Genomic DNA, 23970 nt, shown 5'->3' with positions numbered 1-23970 from the left:
ATTTTATCTAAATGTTTAAGATGAATATAAATATTTAGTTTTGACCAGTAAGTCCCTCAGTTTTGTTTTTCCTGAGCTGGAATATTCTTTAAGTATCAAATTTGCAACATCTCATAAAAGAATCATATTAAAAAACAGAAGAATCATATCCTAAAATAAAAGTGCAGGTATATTTATGTGTGTGTGTATATATCTATATCTATACATATATGAATAATTCAATAAAATAGCAAACATGCTGAGAATGGGGAGATTAGAAATCAGTTCATTTTGGCATATGGCTTAATAATATTTTTTGTGTTTTATTCTTTAGACTGTATTCGGGACTATGGGTCACCATATGCACGAAGTCAAGGTTTCCATACATGTGTGCATAGTAAGCATTTTTAATCTTTCTATGTTTTAGGGATTTGTAGCACCCCTGTGTGGGTGTGGCATGGGGGAGGACTCATTCCAGTCCGCCTTTGACAATATCTGTTCTTCTTTCCATTTTTCCTGTCAGAGTTTTCATTTAGGAGAGTTTGTATATGATACTAAATGATAGTCTAGTGCTACAAGAATGTGCCAGAGTGAGTCTTGTATCCCTTATTTTTCCCTTTTCCTTTCCTGCTCTGGTACTTGCTGTATGCATACACAATGCTAAACCATGATTTTAAAACATCTTGCTAAAAAAAGGAAAGAAAAATATAAATGCAAACCAATAATATTGTGGCTTAGCCCCCAATTTTAACTTGGCCATTGCATTGCAGAGGCATCGGATGCTTCTACCGTATTAAGCTTAATATAGGTCAGTGTTTAGTCCAAGCTATGAACTATTATTTTCTTAACCGTGGTTTGAAGTTGGTTGTTTCAGAAGACTGTAGTTTAGATTAACCAGATGGATTTAGACAACATGGTGAATTGTAATAAAATTGGCAGCAGGACCCTTGTGTATAATATTACATAAATGTTTAGATGCTGAAAGGAAAGATTCAGGGACATGATTTACAATAATAATATGATTCAGAGAAGAGCACACAGAATACTTTAAACAGCTATTGATGAGTGTGCTGATAGTGCATATATACCTCTCTACAGGCAAACTTGTAAAGCTTGTGCAAAGATAATTCAAGATCAGATAGAGTGTCAGGGAAAGACTCATATAGAGTGTGAATTACAAGGGAGAGCTATAAAACAGAGTAGACTTATGGGAAGCCTAGGAGATAATAGCAGAGGAAAGAACTAGGGAAGACCCTAGTAGAAGAAAAGTTAAAGGAATCTTCCATTGTGGAGATTTGGGACAGGAATAGTTATAAGTGTTAGTAGGAAGGAAGATAGTATACTTTGACTTGCTGGCTAGGGGATAGAGTGAACAACGAACACTAGAGATGCAGCAGAGAGAGGTCTGAAATTTGGATGGAAATATCTAATTTATTTCTAATAGACTCATAATGTGACAAAGTAAATGGTTTTGAGCATAGACTTGAGTTCCCTTAAGTGTCCTTCCAGGATTAAAGAATTCAGAGCCACAGGGAGGATTAAAAGAAGATTGTTTTAAGATAGAGAGAGGGGCTTCAGTCTTACGGGTACTTAGTTGAAGTGTCAAATTGAATTTTGTAGGACTTCACTTTGAGCACAAGGATGTAGGATCAAACTGTGATTTATCAGGCAGAACATGAATGAAACAGAAAAGAAAATAGAGAGGTGATACAATAGTTCTATCCTAAGTGAGTTTTAAGTGCTGCATTAAAAGAGAAGCATATGTGAGGCAATAATGGAAATTATTCTTTTAAATCAATACACACACATATACTTTAGTATCAAAATTAAGAAGAAAGAGGGTTTTTAAAAAAAATTGGACTTGAAGAGGAATGATTGGAAACTTCCTTTGTGTAAAACTTAAAACTTTAAAAAGGAAACAATGCAACATTTTAAAAGTTTTAATTATAAGGGGTGTACATGCTTCAGAAGTGATCCACGGTTCAAAAATTGCTGGATGCAAAACCACTTTAGTCCAGTGTAGAAAAGTTCTGATTTCTGCAGACCTCAGAGTGACCTGGGTTCTTCTGTACTCTGCCTTCCATCTGTTTAGTATCAGCAAAAGCTAATGCTGGTTCTCCTTGCATTGTACCACTCACTACCATTCAAAAGCATGAGTTGAACCCAGAAGAATGAATGCACCAGGAAATTAGACTGGTGGGACCTAGGAAGAGGGCCTTTTCTGCTGTGGCCCCCGCTCTGTGGAACAACTTACCTCCTGAAGTGCGGTGTGACTCCACTCTCATGGCCTTCAGGAAGAGCGTGAAATCTTGGCTTTGCCAGATGGCCTGGGGGCCGGGTGGGGGCTCGCACCAGTGGAAGTAGATTGTGGGGTAATTGATTTTACCCCTCCCCCCATCATCTTGAACGTTTTTAGTTTTTTATGTATAGGGTTTGTTTTATGTAGCCTGACTTTTTAATTAATTAATATGGGTATTTATTTTTTAACTGTTTTGGGGTTTTATTCTAATTGTGAGCCGCCCAGAGTCACCCGTTGGGGGAGATGGGTGGCTTACAAATTTAATAAATAAATAAATAAATAAATAAATATTAACAACTAGTCTCAGAGGTTGTTAACAAGCTGAAATGGTGTAGTCTTCCATGATTATCAGCAACCAGTGAATTACTGATTAGGCTTGAAAATGTAACAAACAGCCATGATGGGAACCTGCAAGGACCGTTAGATGGGATGTTAAACAGTGGCTTCCTTCGACAATTAAAATGCCATCTCAGTCAATCTGCATTACCTGGTTCCTTTATTATAGGCATTTCTTGGGTACATTTCTGCACGAGATCAAAGATAGTGCAAGGCATTTCCAAATTTCTCTAGTTGTCAATGAAACTGCTGCATATAAGTTATACAATTATGTTTCTTCATCTAATTTTTTGTTTGTGTCAAGACTTATCCTAAGCAATTATTTATTACATTGCTCATTATAGTTACTTGAGCAGTTGTACAGTGCTTCAGATTCAAAGGCAATAAAGGGACTGATCAGGTAACACCTACCCACCTGTCTGTGGAAGGATGGCAAATGATGACATATCCATGCTGGCATCATCACACAAATACCGCAGATGTGTGTGTGTGTCAAGACATGAAGGTGCAAGTACATAATGGCGATATTGGCGTGACAACATCTTGTGCAAGTTGTAATTTTGGATCATTGCATTTTGCCACTATGCTTGTCTGCGTCTCTTTAGAGTAGATGCACAGGGATTGCATAGCTGTCCTCTGCAGCAGTTGTGTATTCACATGGAAAGACATGTTTGGTTTAAGGAGTTGCAGACAGGTGCTGTGTACACCCATGTGCTTTCTGAAGTACCTTTTTGCCTTTAAATCTACAGTGCTATGCAGCTGTTCCATTACTGGTAGATGGAGGCCAGATGGAATATACAGTTCTCAAAATGATCCTGTGGGGTAGTTAGGCTAAGAGAATGTGATTGGCCCGAAGTTACATATAGGACTTCATGGTCTGGGGAAAAATTGGGTTCAGTGTTCCAATTCAGCACTCTGTCCACATTGGTTTTCACTTAAGGGTTATACAGATATTGTTAAAAACAAACTTAGGGTAAACTTTTGTATGGTCGTGTGAATCCATTCTGAATTATGCCTTGGTCCCAAAGCTGATTACTTGGAAACAGATCTTGATATTTCGGGGCTAGTGCTACTGATACACTTTGGAACATGATATTTGGCTGTAATTGAAGATGTTAGAAAGCACTGTAGAAGCATTAAGTAACTAAACAGAAGACAGCCAAATTTTCAGTAGAAAGGTGCAGGAAATTGTCTGTTTCAAGATGCAAATAATTGGCAGTTATTTCCAGTATTTTTGTTTATGGAGGATACTAAACACAAGAAACTAGTATGATGAGCTTGATACGGGTTTGCTTGATATGATATTAATTCCATCTTTGCTACTGAAAGTAGGAAGAATCAACAATATCAAATATTTCTGATGTATTGTCTGAGCATACTGGAAAGAAAACAGTAAGGCAAGGTGATTGGGCATGGTGTTTCTATAATAGTCTTCTAGTTTCCCACTTTTCTAGCTCTTTATTTACAAAATCTCTGTAGGCAAAAGTCTTGTTTGAAACTCTTGCTTCTGTGAAACTGAAAACAATCAAAAGGTAAAGAAGAAAGCCTATCTGAAAGCTATCAAATGAAATGAATAATATTTATACTGCTTTTCCTGCTTTTCCTGAGTGTTCAGTTGCTTCACATACATTTGGTAATCCTTAACAAGACTCTGCAAAGTTTTCCCTTTGTAAGTAGCCTTGGGAAGGCTATATTCTTGAAAGATGGGATGGGATGGGATGAAATAGAAATAGAAATAGAAATAATAGAACAGAACAGAACTAAAGCCATACCCAGTTACCTTAGGCAAGCTGCTGTCTCAATCTGTTAAAGCAGTATATACAGTGGTACCTCGGGTTACGAACGCCTCTGTTAACGAACTTTTCGGGTTATGACCAGCTCCTGCCGCAAAAATTTACCTTGGTTTGCGAACTCCACCTTGGGATACGAACAGGATACGCGGCCATTTTCCCTCCTGTGACACGGTCCGTGGCCATTTTTCCGCCCCTGACACATGGTCCGCGGCCATTTTTCCGCCCCTGACACGTGGTCCGCGGCCATTTTCCGCCCCTGACACGTGGTCCGTGGCCATTTTCCGCCCCTGACACATGGTCCGCGGCCATTTTTCCGCCCCTGACACGTGGTCCGCGGCCATTTTCTGCCCCTGACACGTGGTCCGTGGCCATTTTTCCGCCCCTGACGCGTGGTCCGCGGCCATTTTCCACCCCTGACACGTGGTCCGCGGCCATTTTCCGCCCCTGACATGTGGTCCGCGGCCATTTTTCCACCCTGACACGTGGTCCGCAGCCATTTTCCGCCCCTGACACGTGGTCCGCGGCCATTTTCCGCCCCTGACATGTGGTCCGCGGCCATTTTTCCGTCCCTGACACGTGGTCCGCGGCCATTTTTCCGCCCCTGACACGTGGTCCACGGCCATTTTCCGCCCCTGACATGTGGTCATAGGGAGGGGGACTCTCCCTCCAAGCAATAGCCGCCTCCCTGTCCTCCACGCCAGAACGGATTAACGGTAATTACATTGAACCTTATGGGGAAATTTGCTTCGGGTTGCGACCAATTCGGGGTGCGACCAGAGTCACGGAACGAATTAAATTCGTAACCCGAGGTTCCACTGTATCTTATTTAGAGCTTCAGAGGTAACAGCTTGCCTAAGGCAATCTAGTGATTTCCTGGATACTTTTGAACTTGAATGAGAAAATTAGCAGAATGCATCTTTAATATTTAGATTATGAAAAGAGAAACAAGTCTGATTTGGACATTATAATAATAGAAAAATAAGAACTGCTTATTTGCATGTAGAGAATGTAGCCTATCTGTCCTGCATAGCAAAGTTCAAGTAAGTACTAGTTTTGCTTAGATAGAATTGGCAATAGAGTTTGGTTTTGTCTTTAACGTACTTTTGCCTCTTTAGGCTGCATTGGTATTAATGTAATAATTTGAGATGTTCTGTAATGTAACTGTTCCATGACCAGTCTATATTTTGTTAACATGGCTACTTGGGTGCTTATTTCACCAAAGGAGAAAGCAAATGACAGCTGTTATTATAAAATGATTGAGTTTATCATGAACTTCCTCTCCTGTTTGAAACATAAAACCAAACAACAATATCCAATGTGGAAGGTATAATGTAACATTACAGAGTTGTCTGGAGGAATCATTTTTTCCCAAGCAGTTGGGTTGCCTGCTGAGCTAAAATGCCAAATGCATCAAAAAATTGAGAGTCCCATGAGACCTGTTCACATATTAGTATGAGAATAACTAATAGTTATATTTGTAGGGCAAACTTGTTTGAAACCTTAAAACATTTACTTTTCTTTTATGGAAGAACAGTGTGAATTTGTAAAATCACCAATGTAATGAAGTCCGGCATTGATCTGTTGTTTCCTAATAACAACCCCCCCCCCCCCCGCAGCAACTACAGGAATTGAGTTGTACCTGCTAAGCAAGAGTTTTCAGGGCAGGGTTTCTAAATTGTATTTTCCTGCTAAGTGTAATCTGTGAAAACAGGAATTGTTTATGTGTATGTGGGATTCACCTGCAAATGTTCCTTTCTTCTGTTCAGTTTTTGCTATTTCCTTTTTCATGACCTTGCTTACATCAGAAAGAAGGGAAGGGCGATGTATTTTGTTATCTTGCTTTTAAGTAAGTTTTCCCTTAGCATTTAGCATTTATGTTGACCTTATCAGGGTTTTTTTTTTATTTCTGGGTTTCAAGATAAAAATATTGTAAGTATGTCTTCTTTTGGCAGAGGGTACTCACATGCCATTCCTTAAGAATTATGAATTCTGCCCTGCTCAGCATCAGAATGTTTTGCTATGCTTAAAGATAACTCCTTCACTGCAAAAGAAGGATTCTGAATCTGAATCTGAATCTGATTAGGCTTGGGGAGTGTAAACTGACCATCTCCTTTGACGTAGCCCTATCATAGTTGAGAACAAAAGGGAATTTTTGAAAAGAAATGTAAATAGCCTTTCTAATGTTCAACTTGTTTACCTTGTTCATTGGGCAATCACCATATAGAAGTAAAAAATAAACTCTTGGATATCATTATGAGTGAAAGATTACTCTTGTGTTCTAGATTATGGCTTCCCTTCCCTTAAGAAAAGTGCATAAAACTTTAGAATGTGAATAATTGTATATAGCACCTTCTCCTTTTAGTGCATGTTACTTATATACCCGGTGACATGCAGTAAGGGGTCAACTGACTCCCAAATAGCACAACTGAATTTATGGCTAGAGATGTGATATCCTTGTCCACTATTTGACTAATCGAAACCTTTATTAGGGCCTTTAGGCCAGAGAAAATCATGACTGCATTTTTCAGCCATCATTATTGGTAAAGAATCTCCTAAGCAATTTCCCCTCAGCACTTATCTTTCTTTTTCTGTCTGCTGTACATTCTCTAAAGTGTTATTGCATTGGGGTACAAGATATGTAAGAATTAGCTAGTTTGTTTAGGAAGGGATGCACTGATAAGACAGGTTGGGAGAATGGAGCATAGTGCACTACTGTATTATATATTTTGGGCATCTTTGATAGCTGTGTTAGCATATGTTGATGCATGCCATACATGCAGTTCTGAAGGAGAAAGAGGTGCTTTCATGTATCTGTGCATGCAGGCACTTGGGAATCTCTGCATTTTTGTCATTCTACATACATATACTGTGTGTGTGTGTGTGTGTGTGTATTCAGTGGGCTGGCCTGCACCTCTGGGAAATATATACACTTAGTGCAACAAGGCCCACTGCCTGCCCTGTGTTAGGTCTGATTCTCTTTTGTTCATTGAGTGTAACATTTAACTAGCGTGTATATGTATAGCGTTCAACACATTGAGCCCCTATAAACACAATATGTATCACAGTCTTGGGTTTCAAGTAAGACAGCTCTGCGAGTGTGTTGATAGTGTTTTTTCTTTTGCCTGAAATTAACAGTTGCAGTATGAGGGGGAAAAAAGCAAACAAAAAACAGTTTCTCAGAATGCTGATTTCAAAGTTAGAATGAGGAAGGTAAATTGAGAAATATTTTCCATTATTTTTTTTTTTTAAACCACAATGCTCTCCAGAACAAACATTCACTTAGTTTGGCAAGTGTATACCTTTTCTGTAAATGGGCATATGGTGTAGAAAACAACATTATACAATAATGCAATTCTACCAGCTTTATTCCTCCTTATACAAGAGAATAATGCCTTCTCAGGGTTAGCTTGAAGAGTAATACCGGTGTTGTTGTTCTGAACAATATGATTCAAGGATAGACATTTTACAAGTTTTTTTTCTGCCACAGATTTACCAGATCAATGTTCTCCTAACCCGTGTCATAAAGAAGGTACTGTAAAGTGTGAAGATCTGAAAGGTGGATATCTTTGCCACTGCAGAAGAGGTTGGGAAGGCGAGAGATGTGAGAAAGGTAAGTCTCAGTATGCCTGAGCTGCTGGTACTTCTATAATTCTGACTGTTGGATGGAGAAAAATATAGTTTATTTACAAAACATGGATTTTTTTTTCTTTTTTTACATAAAAGGTTTAGTCTCTGGCATCTCCAGATGGAGATTGGCAGAGCTATTCTGTGAAATCTTAAGTAATTGCTGCTAGTCACAATAGAGACAGCAATGAGCAAACAGATCAATGGTCTTATCAAAACAGAATAACAGAAGACTTGACTGAAAGAGATTCTGCATAGCTTATTGCTCCAGTCTACCTAAAAACTTAATGCAGTATAAGATGATGCTTGTGGATAACTGCATAAATAAGTAAATTGAAATGTTGTCAACTGACTTGAAAATTAAGCCAGAGATAATAAAATCTTGCATATACAGTATGTGGAATTTAATGAAATGATACATTTGTACATTGGAAAAGAATGAATGTCTTATTTTACATTCTTCCTGACTTTTGGAAGCTCAAACAATCTTTTTCCACTTCCAGATATTAATGAATGTGCAGATCACAATGGCGGGTGTAAACAGATCTGTTATAACAAGCTAGGCAGCTATCACTGCTCGTGTTATACTGGCTATGTTCTTACGAGTGACAATAAATCATGTGAAGGTAAGATATGAAACGGATAAGAATGATATGAAATCCACCCTTGGCATTACGTAAACAAGCCTGTTTTGAATCTGACTATGATCCTTCCGTTGTCCCTTATGCTCCGGTTGTTTTTTCCTGCTTCCTCTTTCTCCTTTTCTGTTTTGATGCCAACCCATAGTTTGCCAGTTCAGACACTGTGACACGTTATGATTGCTGGATCTCTTGGTATGTTCTCTTAACACTTTCTCAGAAGGCTGCTGTGCAAATTCCATAGCGGTGAGTGAAAGCTACGTATCGCTGCTGGGAGACTGTTGTTCCATTATGATAAAAGGGTAGATATCTTGGTGAAAGAAAATGATAGTGTCTTGAAGACTAACACATTTATTGTGGATACATTCCAGGTTAAATTTATGAGCAACTGATAAACGTACTCTAATCCAGGTAAAACTTATAAACCACGTTAACCCTGAGCTATTTGTTATCTTTATTAGCATGAATAACTCTGAATGCTAAGGAGAGCAGTTGCTATTTTTTCTGACTTTCTCACAACTGTGGTTTAAGATTTCAATAGGAAAAGCCAGGAATGCATGCCTAGGCATGTCTGCAGCCATACCACAGAACTATCCAACCCCATAGCAAAAGGGTGATTCACAAAGGATTTGCAGATTATGCCAAAATGCCCCAGCCAACAGGCTCTAAAAAGCAATATTTGGCAAAGTAAAATATAGTTTTTCTTAGTCTTGTTATCTTGTATTGTGTTAGAGCATGACCTAGAATATATGAGAAAAAGTGTGCAGTCACCTGAGAGAGAAAAGTAATCTCTAGAGAGTGCGTATTTCAGAAATGTTCTGGTGACAGGTGGCCAGTAACAATGGATATGTTTCCTGTAATTTAAATTATAGTACTTCAGTCTGTTGAACAGAATAATAATGTTCTGCACACTGGAAGACAAACCCCTGCTTGCCCTGATTCTTTTACAGTAAACAATAAAATGACAATAATGCTGCCTGGAAAAATATTATGGAGGGGAGAGAGAGAAGCTTAAAGGAAGGAAAGAGCTGCACAATAGCGGCAAACACTTCCTAACCTGAAACTGTTGCTGAGAAATCTGGTGACTTCCAAACCACATCCTGCAAAGGCCCCATTTTGCTTGAGGCCCCATTTTGTTTGGGGGCATTAGTCCAGCTTTTGGAGCTTGAGGTAGTTCACAAAACACTTGGTGACAATTTTCTCATTGTTTCACATTTTCTTTCTAAAATAGTCCTCGTTAGGGCTATTTCAGCAAGCTGAGCAGACTCGGCTAGAAGGAAGGATTGTGTCCTTACATTAGAGAAGGTGTCTGCCCTTGGTTCAATGGAATCGTCATTAGTGTCACCTAGTGATAAATACCCCCTTGTGAGACAAGTTATTGAAAGGTTAATGACTCATTCTTGGAGGATACTGATTATCTACATCCATTTCAGTTTTGAGTTCTAACCTAATTATGCAACAGATCTGGCCTTGTTCACTTTGATAGGTAACTCTTATTGATAGAGGAATCTGTTACTAATAGTTGATCTCATAGTAGTTTTTCTCAATCTGCTCCATGGATCAGAAGTTTGGACTTCATTATGCAGTTGTTCTCTTATTTCTGGGCCAGATTTTGGAGCAGGAGTGGACAATCTGAGGAGGCCGCATGCTGCACCCACAATATTTGGTGGAAAATGGCCAATTTTGGGTGATGCGTTTCTTTCCTTTCTCCCACAACAGGGGAAAGGAGAAATGAAAGCTAAATTTGCACATTTAAAACTCCCAAGAGGTTCTGCAAATGTCCCAAGATTGCATCATCAGCATTCAGACAGCCACAGTCTTTAAAGGATGACCTGTTCTCTGTGCTAAGGCTTGCCGATTTGCATGGAGTGATAACATGGAGATGGGCACTTTTGCACAACAGCACATTTTCTACAATTGTGTGGTACAAGCTTCAGTGCTCAGATGTTTTAGTATTTTTGAAAAATGCATTTTTTATGTTGGCCTTCCCCAAGTCTTTTTAAATTTTGCAGTAATATTTGTATACTGTTATAAATTGTTTTGTTTTGTTTTACAGTAAGAAGCAACATGCAAACATTTTAATAATTTTAAAAAAATTAAATTCTCAGAATTTCAGTTAGCATGGCTGCAGTTCCAATACAGCTGGAAAATGCCTGGATGGGGGAAGGAGCTATAAACATATGTTATGACTCATTTGTGGAAAAGCAGCTTACAGAGGAGATAAAAGCAGACAAGCAGTGGGAGTAGAGAAAGAGTTGGGCATTAGAGATGTGCAGCACTTTGGAAATAGTTTAGAAAAGGTTCTTCACAGCATGTGCATGAACATAGTATCTGCCTGCAGCTCACTAAAGCAGCCAAGTCCTTTACTGTAATCGTGCCTAAAATTTGCAGACAGGTGCTATGGTTGCATCCCAATTCACTCTGAATTACCTTTTCTTAATTCCAGCGTGCTAGCCAGGCCTATTAGGTATATCATTGCTTGCAAATCCTGCTGTTTAAATTGTCCCTTCTCAAAATATTTTGTGGGGAGGAGAGGTGAAAAGTTATTTGATTCGCTTGCTTGTGTTGGTGTAACTTATTTATTGATTTGTAAGATTTACATCCTGTCTTTCCTCCAAGAGTACCGGGTGGCATACATAGCGGTCTGCTGTAGTTTTTCCCCACAATAACAGGTTGGGTTGAAAGAGTGCAACTGGCCCCAAATCATCTAATGAGCTTCCATGGCTGAGGGCAGACTAGAATCTGGGTCTTGCTAGCCCTAGTCCAATGCTTTACTCTCTACAACAGTGTCTCTCAACCTCTGCAACTTTAAGCCATGCAGACTTCAACTCCCAGAATTCCCCCATCTAGCATGATGGATGAAATCTACTTAGGCACTCTGATTTGAATTTAGTAAACTTTATTCTCAGAAAGTGGCATTCATGTTAAATCTGATCTATTGTGTACAATTTGAATCTTAGTATTTCTGCTGCCAATCTTCAGTGTTCTGATGTTGTGCCTTCCAAGTACAGACAGTCTCCTACTTGCGAACGTTCATGTTGCGAACTTTCACCGATATGAATAAGATGAACCTGGAAGTCAGAACCGGAAGTCAGGCCAGAAATCAGGAGGTGAGGAAGAGTTAGTTTGCAGCGTGTCACAAACTAACTCTTTCTCACCTTCTCCCACCTTCCGTTTGTATTGGAGGTTTGCATTGGAGTTGGAGTTCCCAGAAAGGGTTAGTTTATGAGCGCTCTGTTGCCGGGTGAGGCCAGAGAGGAAGCGGTGGCAGAGGACAGGGGAGAGGGGGCGGAGGTCTCCTGCCTCACCCAGCAACAGAGCATGCTGCGCCCCACTGGCTTGTCCTTCGCTCCCCTCTCCTCTGCTACCACCCCCTCTCCTGCCTCACCTGGTGACGCGTTGGCAGCAGAAGATAGGGCTCTTCTGCCACAACGCTGCCCTGCCTCCTCCTCTTTTTTTTTTTTTTAACTTTTTACTTGATTGGACTTACGAACAAAACAGACTTATGAACAGCCTCTTGGAACGTAACCTGTTCATAAGTATATCAAGGCAGAACATTTTACATCTTCATTATCATGACTGCATATCAAAGACAGGATCAAATTTCTACATTTTTTACTTCCATTTAATCACGCTGGGAGGCAGCTGTTTTTAGACCCATTGAGTGAGGTGACTCTGAATCACTCTGAGAACTTTCTTGATGGCCTCAGCACTCAAGTGGAAGATTTTATTGGCCTGGATATTCCTATTATGCTTGCAAGGAGTTCTTCTTTTAATCCCTTAATTAGTTAGGCTGAGAACTGCCTAGTCCCAAATCACCTAGTTAGTTCATGACCAAGTAAGAATTAGTCTTCAGATAATTCATCCTGCCCAATTTTATATTCATTACATCACTTTTTTAAAATAATAAATAGGTGAAAATGACAATATTGTGGAATAAAGAAGGAAATGACATACAAAAAAGAAGGAAAGCACATTCCCCCAATGGTGATCCATGTAAAATTGCTGCTTGGAATCCCAGGGGTCTAAATACACATTTGAAAGGTTATAGATCATCCCTTCCCAGTCAGATATCCTCTAGATGGTTGGGATCACCCTTACTGGGAACACACTCAGGATATTTGGGCAGATCCGGCCTGGGAAATACTCCACCATGTTTTTGTTTTTTGTTTTGGTTTTTTGGTCCCTTCCAGTCAGTCTTGACTCCTGGCAACTGCCTGGACTAGTCGCTGCAGTTTTCTTGGCAAGATCTCAGAAGTGGTTTGCCACTGCCGCCGCCTTACTAGAGCTGAGAGAGAGTGACTGGCCCAGGCTCACCCAGCTGGCTTTGTGTCTTAAGGTGGGACTAGAACTCACAGTCTCCAGTTTCTAGTCTGGTGCCTTAACCACTACACCAAACTGGCTCTTTATGCCATATTTACTTAGAATTTTAAAAACTGAAGTTTCGGGAGCTTGGCTTATTCTCAGAGGGTAGGGGGTTGTTTTATTATGGCTGTATTTCCTGCAATTGCTCAGCAATCAAAAACACATTTCTCCCAATCCAGTTATACTATTATTGAGAAATATATAAGGAATGCTTATGGTGACATTGGATATAATTTGGTTGGGAGATATGAATTTATGTATTATTATTTTATTATTATTATTTATTTGACGTGTCCCCACCCATCTCCCCACAACGGGGGACTCTGGGCGGCTTACAACAATCTAAAATCGGCAATACATAATTAAAAGATTAGAAAACCAAAGTTACAAAGAGAAAGATAAAAAGGCTAAAAAATCCAAGAGGCCAATAGAGGCCACACCAGGCTGCTAAGGGGCCAGCCAACCCCATTTCTGATATCCTCCCTCCCCGCCCCAGGCCAGATGGCAGAGCCAGGTCTTCAAATCCCTCCGAAAGGCCTGGAGTGAGGGGGCCTGTCTCACCCCCGGGGGCAAGATGTTCCAAAGGGCGGGGGCTACAGCAGAGAAGGCCTGCCTTCTGGACCCCGCTAATCAAAGTTCTTTTACCGCGGGGATCCGGAGCATGCCCTCTCTGTGTATACTTCTGTTTGAAGATGATATTGTGTGGTTGCCTGAAAATCCAAATGATTTGCAGTAAATTGTACATTACAGCTAAAAGCATGGAAATTAACGTATCAAAGGCCAAGGTTATTGCATTTGACAAGGAACAATTGCAAAAGCTATATAAATGGTGAAAACTGAACAAATAGATTAATTTCTGTATCTTGGTAGTACGTTTAGTAAAGATCAGAAAAGGAATAGAAATTTTAAGACATGCAAAAGTGGGTAGAAAAGAAGTAGGTAATATATTGCATATTATGAGGAAGGAATGTTTGTTGAAATAAGTGAAAATATGTAGGAGTGCAAAAACGGCATGTATTAAGGGCGTGCTTCTACCAATTTTGTTAATGGGATTGAGAATTAGATGTGTCAGGAGAAACATAAAAATTGAATGCATTAGGAATGGGTTATTTAAGAAATACATGTGATACAACAGGAAAAACAGGGTCAACAAGCTAAAAAAAGGAAAAACTTCAAACTCAACTGCTCAGACTAAACCCCAGAAACACCTCAGAAGCAAAGAGGTACCTGAACCTGAATGGGTAATCAACATGTCCAGCCAACCACTATCCCCTGCAGAACACAATATACAGTGGTACCTCTAGTTACGAACGCCCCTCCTTACGAATTTTTCAAGATACGACCAGCTCCGGCCCCAAAAATTTACCTCGACTTGCGAACTCGCCTCAACTTACAAACCGGATCTGCGGCCATTTTTTCCGCCCGTGCCACGTGGTCCACGGCCATTTTTTCCGCCCGTGCCACGTGGTCCGCGGCCATTTTTCCACCCTGCCGCGTGGTCCGCGGCCGTTTTTCCGCCCCTGACACATGGTCCGCAGACGCCGGAATGGATTAACGGTAATTACATTGAACCTTATGGGAAAATTTGCCTCGTGTTGCGACCAATTTGAGTTGCAACCAGAGTCACGGAACGGATTAAATTCGTAACTCGAGGTTCCACTGTACTCCAGAAAGGCCTCAACTATAACATGGACAATGCTGATCAGCTAGAATTCTGTGCAGCCTGAGAAGCAGCATTTAAACTACAGGACTTAATACAGAGACCCAAGAAAACATAAGTCAGACAATCATACCACACATCAGAAGAACACAGAATCAGCACCAACTCAAAGCAGAGGACAGAGCAGCCCTCAAAAGCCTAAGAAAGGACCAAACCATCATTCTCCCCGCAGATGAAGGCTAAACCACGGTTGTTATGGATAAATCACAATACTTGGAAAAAGCCAAAAAATTATTAGAGGACAAAGAAACCTACATCCCAGTTAACACCAACCCAATTCAGAAACTAGACAACCTAATCAAGAGAACCCTTAACGACCTAACCAAGAAAGGCCATATCATAAAAGAACAGTGGTGGATGAAAAGCAGTGGACCCATCCTCCCACATTTCTATGGATGACCAAAAATACGCAAGCGCAACATACCTCTCCAACCAATTGTATCCTTACCAGGGACTCCAACTTACAACATAGTGAAAGAACTGACAAAAAAGCTTGGACATCTCACAGAGAGGAACGAATATTCTATCAATTCCTCACTACAGTGCCTCCAGAAAATCAAAGATGTACACATAGATGAAGATGAAATTATGATCTCATTTGCTGTCACAGCACTCTTTATATCCATAGACCCAGAACTGGCGAAAGAATCTATGGCAGTAATACTACACAACACCCAACCTACCAGATACACCAAGATCGAAATACCAAGAATCATGGCCCTCATCAACCTCTGCCTCACTACCTATTTTCAGTTTAATGGACAAATATGCTAACAAATCAGAGGCACACCCATGGGAGCACCACTCTTAGGACTCATAGCAGAGATTGTAATGCAACACCTACAAACTATAGCACTTCCACGCATACAACCAAAAGTTTGAATCCGGTATGTAGATTACACCTTTGTTATAATAAAAAAGGAACAACTAGAGAAGACACATGAAACTATCAACAACATCTTCAAAGGAATAAAATTCACCAGAGAGGAAGAAAACAACAACACGCTACACTTCCTGGATATCCTCATCAGCAGACGAAACAACAGCAAATTAGAAACCCAAGTCTATTGAAAAACAACCCACACTAACGAAGTACTCCATTACCAAAGTAACAACCCAACTTCCCACAAGAGGAGCTGTGTAAGAACATTATTCAAACAAGTGCAAATGCATTGCAGCAACCCAGAACAGCAGAAAAAGGAAACAGACCACCTATACAACATCTTCCAACAAAATGGATATCCACGTAACTTTACCAAAAAGTGCCTAACCACTCAACCTACTACAACACAACCAACACAAGCTATGAAAAGGATAACACTGCCATACATCAGAAATGTCTTAGAAGCAACCAACAGATTATTACAACCACATGGCATCTCTGTAGCACACAAACCAACTAAAGCCCTCCAAAATATCTTAAGTAAACCAAAAGACCCAGTAGCCCAAGAAGAAAAAACAGGAGTCATCTACAACATACAGTGTAAGGACTGTAACAACCACTATGTAGGACAGACAGGCAGAAGGCTAGCAGAGTGCATCCATGAACACCAACTAGCAGTCAGAAGACACGATGAAAACTCCTTAATCTCACAACACATGGACAGTCAAAACCATAACTTCTACTGGGAAACTGTCAGCATCTTAGACCAAGCTAAATCCAAAAATGCTAGGGAATTCCTGGAAACTTGGTATTCAGACAAGGTAGTCATCAACAGGCACATAGAGATAAACAACATCTACACACGATTCAAAAGAGACAATAAAAAGGAAACAAAAGACGAGAACATCTTCTCACCAGCAATCATGACCCAGATAAGCAGAGATTAACACCAATATTATCACCAGACACACAATCAAGCAGTAAACAATACCCTAATCAAGGAACTACCAGGAAAAAAAAACAAACCACCAACACAGGCAGGGCAAGCCACTGTATATAAACAGAGAGCAAACCCCATTCCATTCTAGCACTGAAGACATTACCTAGCCTGGTAATGAAATGTTTGCAATTTTCTTGCAACCAACCAAGCTCAGAGAACCCCAAGGACTCCACAGTTCAACCCTGAGCTACACACATTCTCTTCTCTTGGTAAAACAGGGTCAAGAATGAGTAGTTGTGGAAGAAATATGGACTGAATACAAAAGTGAATGATGAGTATAAAAAGAAGTAAAAAGTATGATGATGTGGTTTAGTCATAGAGTGAGAATGAATGAAAATTGGAATTCCAAAACAAATACATGAAGGCAGAGTGAATGGATCAAAAGGAAGGTGAAGACTGAGAAAGTCATGGTAAGATGAAGTTGATGAAATCTTCAGAAAGAGCATAAAGTTTAAAAAACCAGGCAGTATATGAAGCAGTGCACAGATGTGTCAGAAGCAAGGAGAATTTATAAGGATAGAAAGATACAGAAAGGTGTACTGAATGATGTTGGTGTAAATTAGTGTTAGCTATAGTTCTCCTTTTTTTCTCTCATGCCTTTAATTTCTTTGGTTTACTCCTTTTTTTATGCTCTGCATAACATTGCTTAACCTAAAAGGGAATGGCGTGGTGGGTATGTATGAATGCAGCTATACTATTCTGCATGAAATTTGCTACGTATGGACTAGTTGCTAAAAAATAGATGGTGCCACACGCTACTATCTATGTTGCAAGATTTGACTATGTATCCTCCATTCATTATATCAGATGCCTCATTTTCAGTATGCAGGAACAAATTCAGTTATGCATGTAAACATGATCGATACACCCTGTTCCATTAAGGGAACTGTGTACAAAAACCTCATTGCTGAATGAACGAAGCTTTTCCTAGCCAAACAGCTGGTAATTTCCTACCTTGTGATCCTTTTTGTCTCAAAACCCTGACCCTCTTCTAACATTACTATCACGCTTTTTCCTGTGATTCTCCCCATCTCTTCTCCCATCCCCAGAGTTCACACTTTCAGTAACTTTACAGCATTTGCCCAGAGGTGCTGTACAACTTGCAGAATACCAGCCTTTTGTTTTTGGGAAGGCTGAAGTCGTTTCCTATTTCCATTCTACCATTATAACAGTAGAAAGAGAATGAGTTGCAGACCTAAGCTAACATGGAGGGACAGGCAGTGAGACGCTGTTGACAGTCTGAGCATTGTTGTTGATTACTTTTGTTTTTTTATCTTTTTCAGATATAGATGAATGTGCCGTATCAACGGGGATCTGTGGAGCAGCTCATTGTAAAAATTTAATAAGCTCTTATGCATGTGTTTGTGATGCTGGTTACAATTATGATGAGGTCACAAAGACTTGCAAAGGTTAGTAGGTAGAATTAAATTCTATCGTGAGAATGCTTAGTTTGATATATGCTGTTGCCTCCCCACTTTGCTCTTAATTTCCTATATACCTCTAGATTGCAGCTGGGTGTTGAAAATTAAGCAGACGGAGTAGTAAGTCAAATTTGATCTCTTGAAGTAAGGTTGTATCAAACATTGCGATGAATATTAATATTAAATTAAATTAAGATTGTATCAGACATTGTAATGAATATTTTTTTGGAAGAATAACTTTTTAAAAGGTACAGTAAATGTATTGTTATCCAATTTATTAAAAAATCATCTGATGACTATAGAGCTCAGTGAAGGTTTATAATCCAGCTTTCTGCAAATGAACATTTCCTTTATTTGCTTCTGGAGGCCAGGATTGAGAAAGCCCAACTTTATCAAATGAAGGCATTGTTAGATAGAAAATATACTGCTGTGGCTATTGATTATTATATTTAATCTGCTACCACTGTAGCTTTTTAGATATTCTAGTTCAGCAATTTTAACTGTTTATGTTCTGTTTTTATATTGCTTTTATTTTCTGTAATACTAGTTTGCTTTTACAGAAAAAAAATCAGATTATCATATAAAAGGCATTTATGAAATACTAATTTTAGATTATGTAGCAATAAGTGTCTAGTGGATGCCAATGTGCTGATGTGCAGCAGAACCTTAAAATTAGTTAAATTAGGTAATATTGCTCCCTTGATTCAGATTTGTATTGGTCAGTTCAAACAAGCTAACCAATCTAATGAGAGTGAAATTTGAACATAGGTAACCAGACTTACAATAAAGTGGATTATATTATTGTTCTAATTTAACACCTGGAAACATGTTTCACTTTTATAACTTTCCTGATAATGATTAAAAGCAGATGTATTATAAGGGACATCACCATCAAGAAGCTTGATTAAGGCTGCAACCGTATAATTTATTATAATTTTATTGAAAATTTTAAAAGCAAAAATAAAAACTAATACAAACTAATAGAGACTAAGATGGAAAAAGAAAGAAAGAAATCAAAGAGAGCTAAAAGTGTAAGAAAGAAAATAAAAGAAAAAAGATACAAAGAAGTGGTTTCTAATCTTCTTTATAGCAATTATAAGTACAATTATAAATTTACCTCTTTCTCTAAAGTTATATCATGACTCTCTTCTTTCTATAATGTATCCTGTCTAATCATCAAAACCATAATTGCCCTATAATTAGTTCCTGTGGAGTAAATTAGGACTGTCGTATCTGGGCTGCAAAATCCAGATGAATTAGGGTTTTCTGTATCTCTTTGCTGCGATGTAGTGATTGTTTAGAATGTTGCAGGCCTGATATACTAGCAAGCCCATTAAAATCAATGGAATTACTTTGAGGGGCCCATATAAAGGATTTCATGGTTAGGTGTTTAAGGTACAGATGAGTATGCTGTGATTTTTTAAATATTCACAATTCAACCACCTATGATTACATTTTAACGATTAAAGCTACAATTTTATCTGTATGCACTAGAGTAACTTTTTTCCATTATATGGGTCCCATCATCAAAAAAGCAGAGGTAGTTCTTGGTGCTAAATATAAGCATGGTGAAGCTTGGAAAAAGTGTCCTATTAATAACCTAAGAGCATAAGGCAGATTTTATGCAAATAGGTAATCTAGTAAATAATTTGCACTTAAATTTAGGCCTAGTTACGGTGATGTTCCTAAGATACTTACACTGTGATAAATGGAATATTTTCTTACAATGCTGAACTAAGTTCTCTAGAAAGAATAACATGCTGGGTTTTTCTTAATGGTTGCTACTTCTGTTTTAAAATACATTTAAGGCAAACACAAGAACTTAACTCTCTACTTTTCTTTTTATTGGTGATGCATAGATGTGGATGAATGTGAACAGAACTTCTGTGAGCAAACGTGTGTCAATTCACAAGGAAGTTATACTTGCCACTGCAACGGAAGAGGTGGAGTTAAGCTCTCCAGTGACATGAATACCTGCGAGGTACTGTTTTAATCCTTTTGCTCTGCAGGCAGAAATATACAAATGGGGCCTCACGTTTGTGAGATAGCAGTGTATAAAGAGAAAAGTCTAACTCATTCCCTTCCCCTGAATCTGGAGAGGAATATATTAAAAGACTATATTCCTATATAATATAATAAAAACTATAATAAAAAAAAGTGTTGCCTATAATGAGTAGAGAAGATGCACACTTAAAACTTCGGTTTCTCAGTTCCATTAACTCAGTATGTGTTGCCTGTTTTTCTTGCCAAATGAAATTTCAGATAGGAACTTACGAAGTTTCCCTCAGTCATCATCGGAGTTATTTTCTGCCCATCCCAGGACCATTTTCCAATTAACATTAGCTCTCTGGGGTCTTCCACTCTGGGGTTTTTTGCCTGCTGCTACTTGGCCGTTTTCACTAAAGATCCATCAAACGGTTTACTGTATGGTCTTTCACATGAGAAAGATGTATTCTGGACAAAATAATAATATACAGGTAGTCCTCAGTTTACGACCACTCACTCAGCAACTTCTGAATGAGTGGTACTTGCAATTGATCCTCGGAGTTCCAGTTGTTGCAGCATCCCGTGGTCATGTGCTCACCATCTGTGACCTTCTTTGACAGCTTTTGATGAGCAGGTCAATGGGAAAGCTGGTAGGTTGTTGCAAATGGTGACCATGTGATATTCTCACTTAATGACCCAAGGTGATTTGCTTAACAACAGCAACGAGGTCTGCCAGAATTGCTGTCACTAAGTGGTGCAATCACATGACGTATGGAAAACATTACTCCTGCATGCAGGCATTCACAGTAATGTTTTGGAGACATCGTTCATAGCAAAATGGGGTGTGAAATCTACAGCCAAACTGGATGCTCTGGTTTACTAGATCTGCTTTCCCTTGGTGTACAAAACCACTGGATGATCTAAATATAATTCATGCACGTGCACATACTTCTTTGTCACTGTTGACCTCTGTCTAAGCAGAGTGTTTTGAAAAACTTTTATCTCTGACTCTTCCCTCCCCCAGGATATTCTGCCTTGTGTATCATTTGCTACTGCAAAAAGTGTTAAATCCCTCTATCTTGGAAGAATTTTTAGTGGGATACCCGTCATCAGACTATCCTTTAAAAGGAAACAACCTACAAGGTGAGAATTGCTTTTTAAAAGAGAATCTTTTTCCCTCTACTAAGAACATTTATTTGCCTTTCTTTGCAATCAAGATGTGTCATCCTGGCCTCAAACTCTAACTAAGGACCAACTTCCTAGTGATTTTTAGTTCTGAATAGGTAGTTAAAATTGCACTCTTATTTTATGTCACTGGAGTCCTTACAGGGGTGCTTGTATATGTCAGGATGGGTAGTCTGGGGGTTGCAGACCATTTGTGGCACCAGATGTCTCCAAAGTAGGTGGGGTTCAAATTTAGGGACCTGCTTGGGAGTTAGAGTTTTAAGGGCCAAAGTGGGTATTCCCCAGTTTGCCCTCTCCCATGTCTTGAGCTCCTCCCAAATAAGGATCTTTCCATTTTGAGGCAGGGGTTGATGAGCAAGGGTTAAGACACCAATTCTGTCTCTTATGTATGAGGACTGTCTTTGCTGGTTGATGGTCTGGTATACCCATATAGTCTTATGTATGTACCTCTATAGTCACAATCTGCTGTGACTTTGAGCCTTAAACACTGCCTCCCCCAATTAAAAAGAGGGTGTGAAAAAATTGGCTCTCTTTAGTGATGTTTCAACATCACCAGTTAGTGCCCCTGAGGCTTGCATGGTGGGCAGAAAGAGAAAGTACAGCCCAGAGGCATAAAAACGTTGCTCATCAATTATATGTGTCTTTAGCCATCAGTATTGTCCTTTGTAGGTTCCAGATACTTCTTTCCATCTTTTCATTTGTGTATATCAGAATCTAACTATGTGAAACAAAGAAATGCCAGAAGACTTCTTCACAAGTTCTTTCTGGATGCAACATCCATGACAGAGAAGGGAGAGTAGAACCATGCATTTGGCTTGGTCTGATGTTGTGTACATTATTAGTTACATCAGTGGCTCGCAACGCACTGAGTACAATTCTTAAAAAGGGGAACATGAGTAGGTTACCACATGATTGGAAGCCTTAGATTGCACCGTCAGCAGTATCTGTGCAAGCTTCCTTTCTGAAGGTTTCCTACAGCATAGGGAAATTGAAGAAATGGCAGCAGTGGTATGAATGTTTTGGTGTCAGAAGCAGCAGTGCAGTTCTCTTCTCCCCATATGGTTACAGTTTCTGAAAAAAAAATAGATTTTGCAGCATGTGATAGTATAGCAGGGGTTCTGCAAACAATGTTTGCAGGACCAGGAGAGGTTGGGAACTCTCTCTTTCTTTTCAACTACTTCTCTTGCCTAACCAGGCCTACAACTTTCACTGGGACATTCATCAAGTCTGTTGTTCATTTTCTTGTTTGGGGGTAATTTCTTCAAATGATGCCACAGACAGTACATGTTTACTAGCTTAGGAGTCAGTGAATTCTAGGGTTGGGATCAGCTAGGGTGCAGTTCTTGGGGAAGTTATGGTGGGGGATTGAAATTTCCCATAATTTCCTGCCAAGGCTACCTTTCTTAAAATATACAAATTTACATATGAAAATGATTGATGCATGTGTAGGCATCTACCACAGACACAGGGATTGAAAAAAAAATAACCAAATATACATCACAACACAAACTCTGGCTTTTTGTACTTGTGGTCTGACTTTGGTCACAAATACCTAAGTCATGGGGTTTGCCTCATGATGTCATATTTCATCTTCCTCCCACTGATTCTATGACTGATAGTTTTTTTTATTAGATGGGTGTAGTCTGAAGTAGTGTAAGCATCTGGAAAACAGATGGTTTTCCCTACATAATTCTTTTTTTTCCCCCTTATCCTGATATGTTCAGACTTGTAGCTGAATTCGACTTTAGAACCTTCGATCCTGAAGGTATCCTTTTTTTTGCTGGAGGCCATCAAGACAAAACCTGGATAGTCTTGGCTTTGCGCAATGGTCGGTTGGAGCTGCAACTCAAGTACAGTGGAATTGGCCGGGTGACCAGCAGTGGCCCAGTCATCAACCATGGAATGTGGCAGACAGTGGGTATAGTACACGCTGCTATTCTCATGCCTTTAAGTCTCTTAAGCTAGACAAGGTTCATTGGTTTTAGTTGTGGAGTAAAACCTACGCTGTAAGGCTGGACTTTTGACTGCTTTTATATTCTAGCTTGTTTTTAAAAATTATGTGGCTGGAGCTTTCATCCTGTTGCAATTTTAGTGGTTATTCATGATTTTAAATTCTACATCACTTAGAGTGATTTGTAAATACTTTTAAATAAATAATAAGGTGACCCATGCATTACCCATAGTACAAAAAATAGAATTCTTTATATTTAATAAAAGAGAATTTTAGTTTTTAATGTTTAAATACATAATATGATTTTATTTTTCTGCAATGTTGTGCCTTTAGCTAACTTTCAGTGATGTTTTGCCTCTGCGGTTGTCTTTAGAACTGCAGGTCTAATGCTGAGGCAGGGTAGAAAGATGTAAACCTTGGCAAGTACCAGTCCCATTATAGTGAATCCTTTTTAGCTTGTGGATTTTAAAGATGTAGAGAGGATAAAGTCCGTATCAGTTTAGCCAAATAATCAATGTGATAATCTACCTGCAAGAGGGATGTATACCTTCCTGCTTAAAAGAAATAGCTATGATACTGTTATCAGAGATACCATACTAAAATCAAAACATATGAATAATTACAAGAGTTAAAATCCACTTTAACTCTTCATATGTGGAACAGCTGGAAAACTGTAGATTGATTTCAAACACATAACTTCCAGCTAAGGTGACTGAGAGGTTGGTGGCCTTAGCTCTTGATGCATCTGGAAGATACTGATTATGCAACTGAAATTTGAGACTGCTTTTCT

General features: G+C 39.2%; 1 protein-coding gene across 1 annotated transcript in view; it reads left to right on the top strand.

Annotated features, from left to right (window-relative positions):
* The window catches only part of GAS6 (growth arrest specific 6), a 47869-nt gene that overhangs the window by 9951 nt on the left and 13948 nt on the right, over positions 1 to 23970 (top strand). Inside the window, exons 4-10 of the mRNA XM_088136547.1 lie at positions 314 to 376; positions 7895 to 8017; positions 8535 to 8657; positions 17921 to 18046; positions 19918 to 20039; positions 21069 to 21187; positions 22954 to 23143. Of these exons, the coding sequence (XP_087992673.1) occupies positions 314 to 376; positions 7895 to 8017; positions 8535 to 8657; positions 17921 to 18046; positions 19918 to 20039; positions 21069 to 21187; positions 22954 to 23143 (866 nt within the window). The remainder of the gene's footprint in view (positions 1 to 313; positions 377 to 7894; positions 8018 to 8534; positions 8658 to 17920; positions 18047 to 19917; positions 20040 to 21068; positions 21188 to 22953; positions 23144 to 23970) is intronic.

The sequence above is a fragment of the Python bivittatus genome, unplaced genomic scaffold (assembly GCF_059951505.1).
Source record: "Python bivittatus isolate LINGU-HERP-01145 unplaced genomic scaffold, Pbiv_v1 ctg000060_np1212, whole genome shotgun sequence".
In the NCBI taxonomy this organism is placed as follows: Eukaryota; Metazoa; Chordata; class Lepidosauria; order Squamata; family Pythonidae; genus Python; species Python bivittatus.
This window is presented reverse-complemented; position numbering and strand designations above follow the sequence as displayed.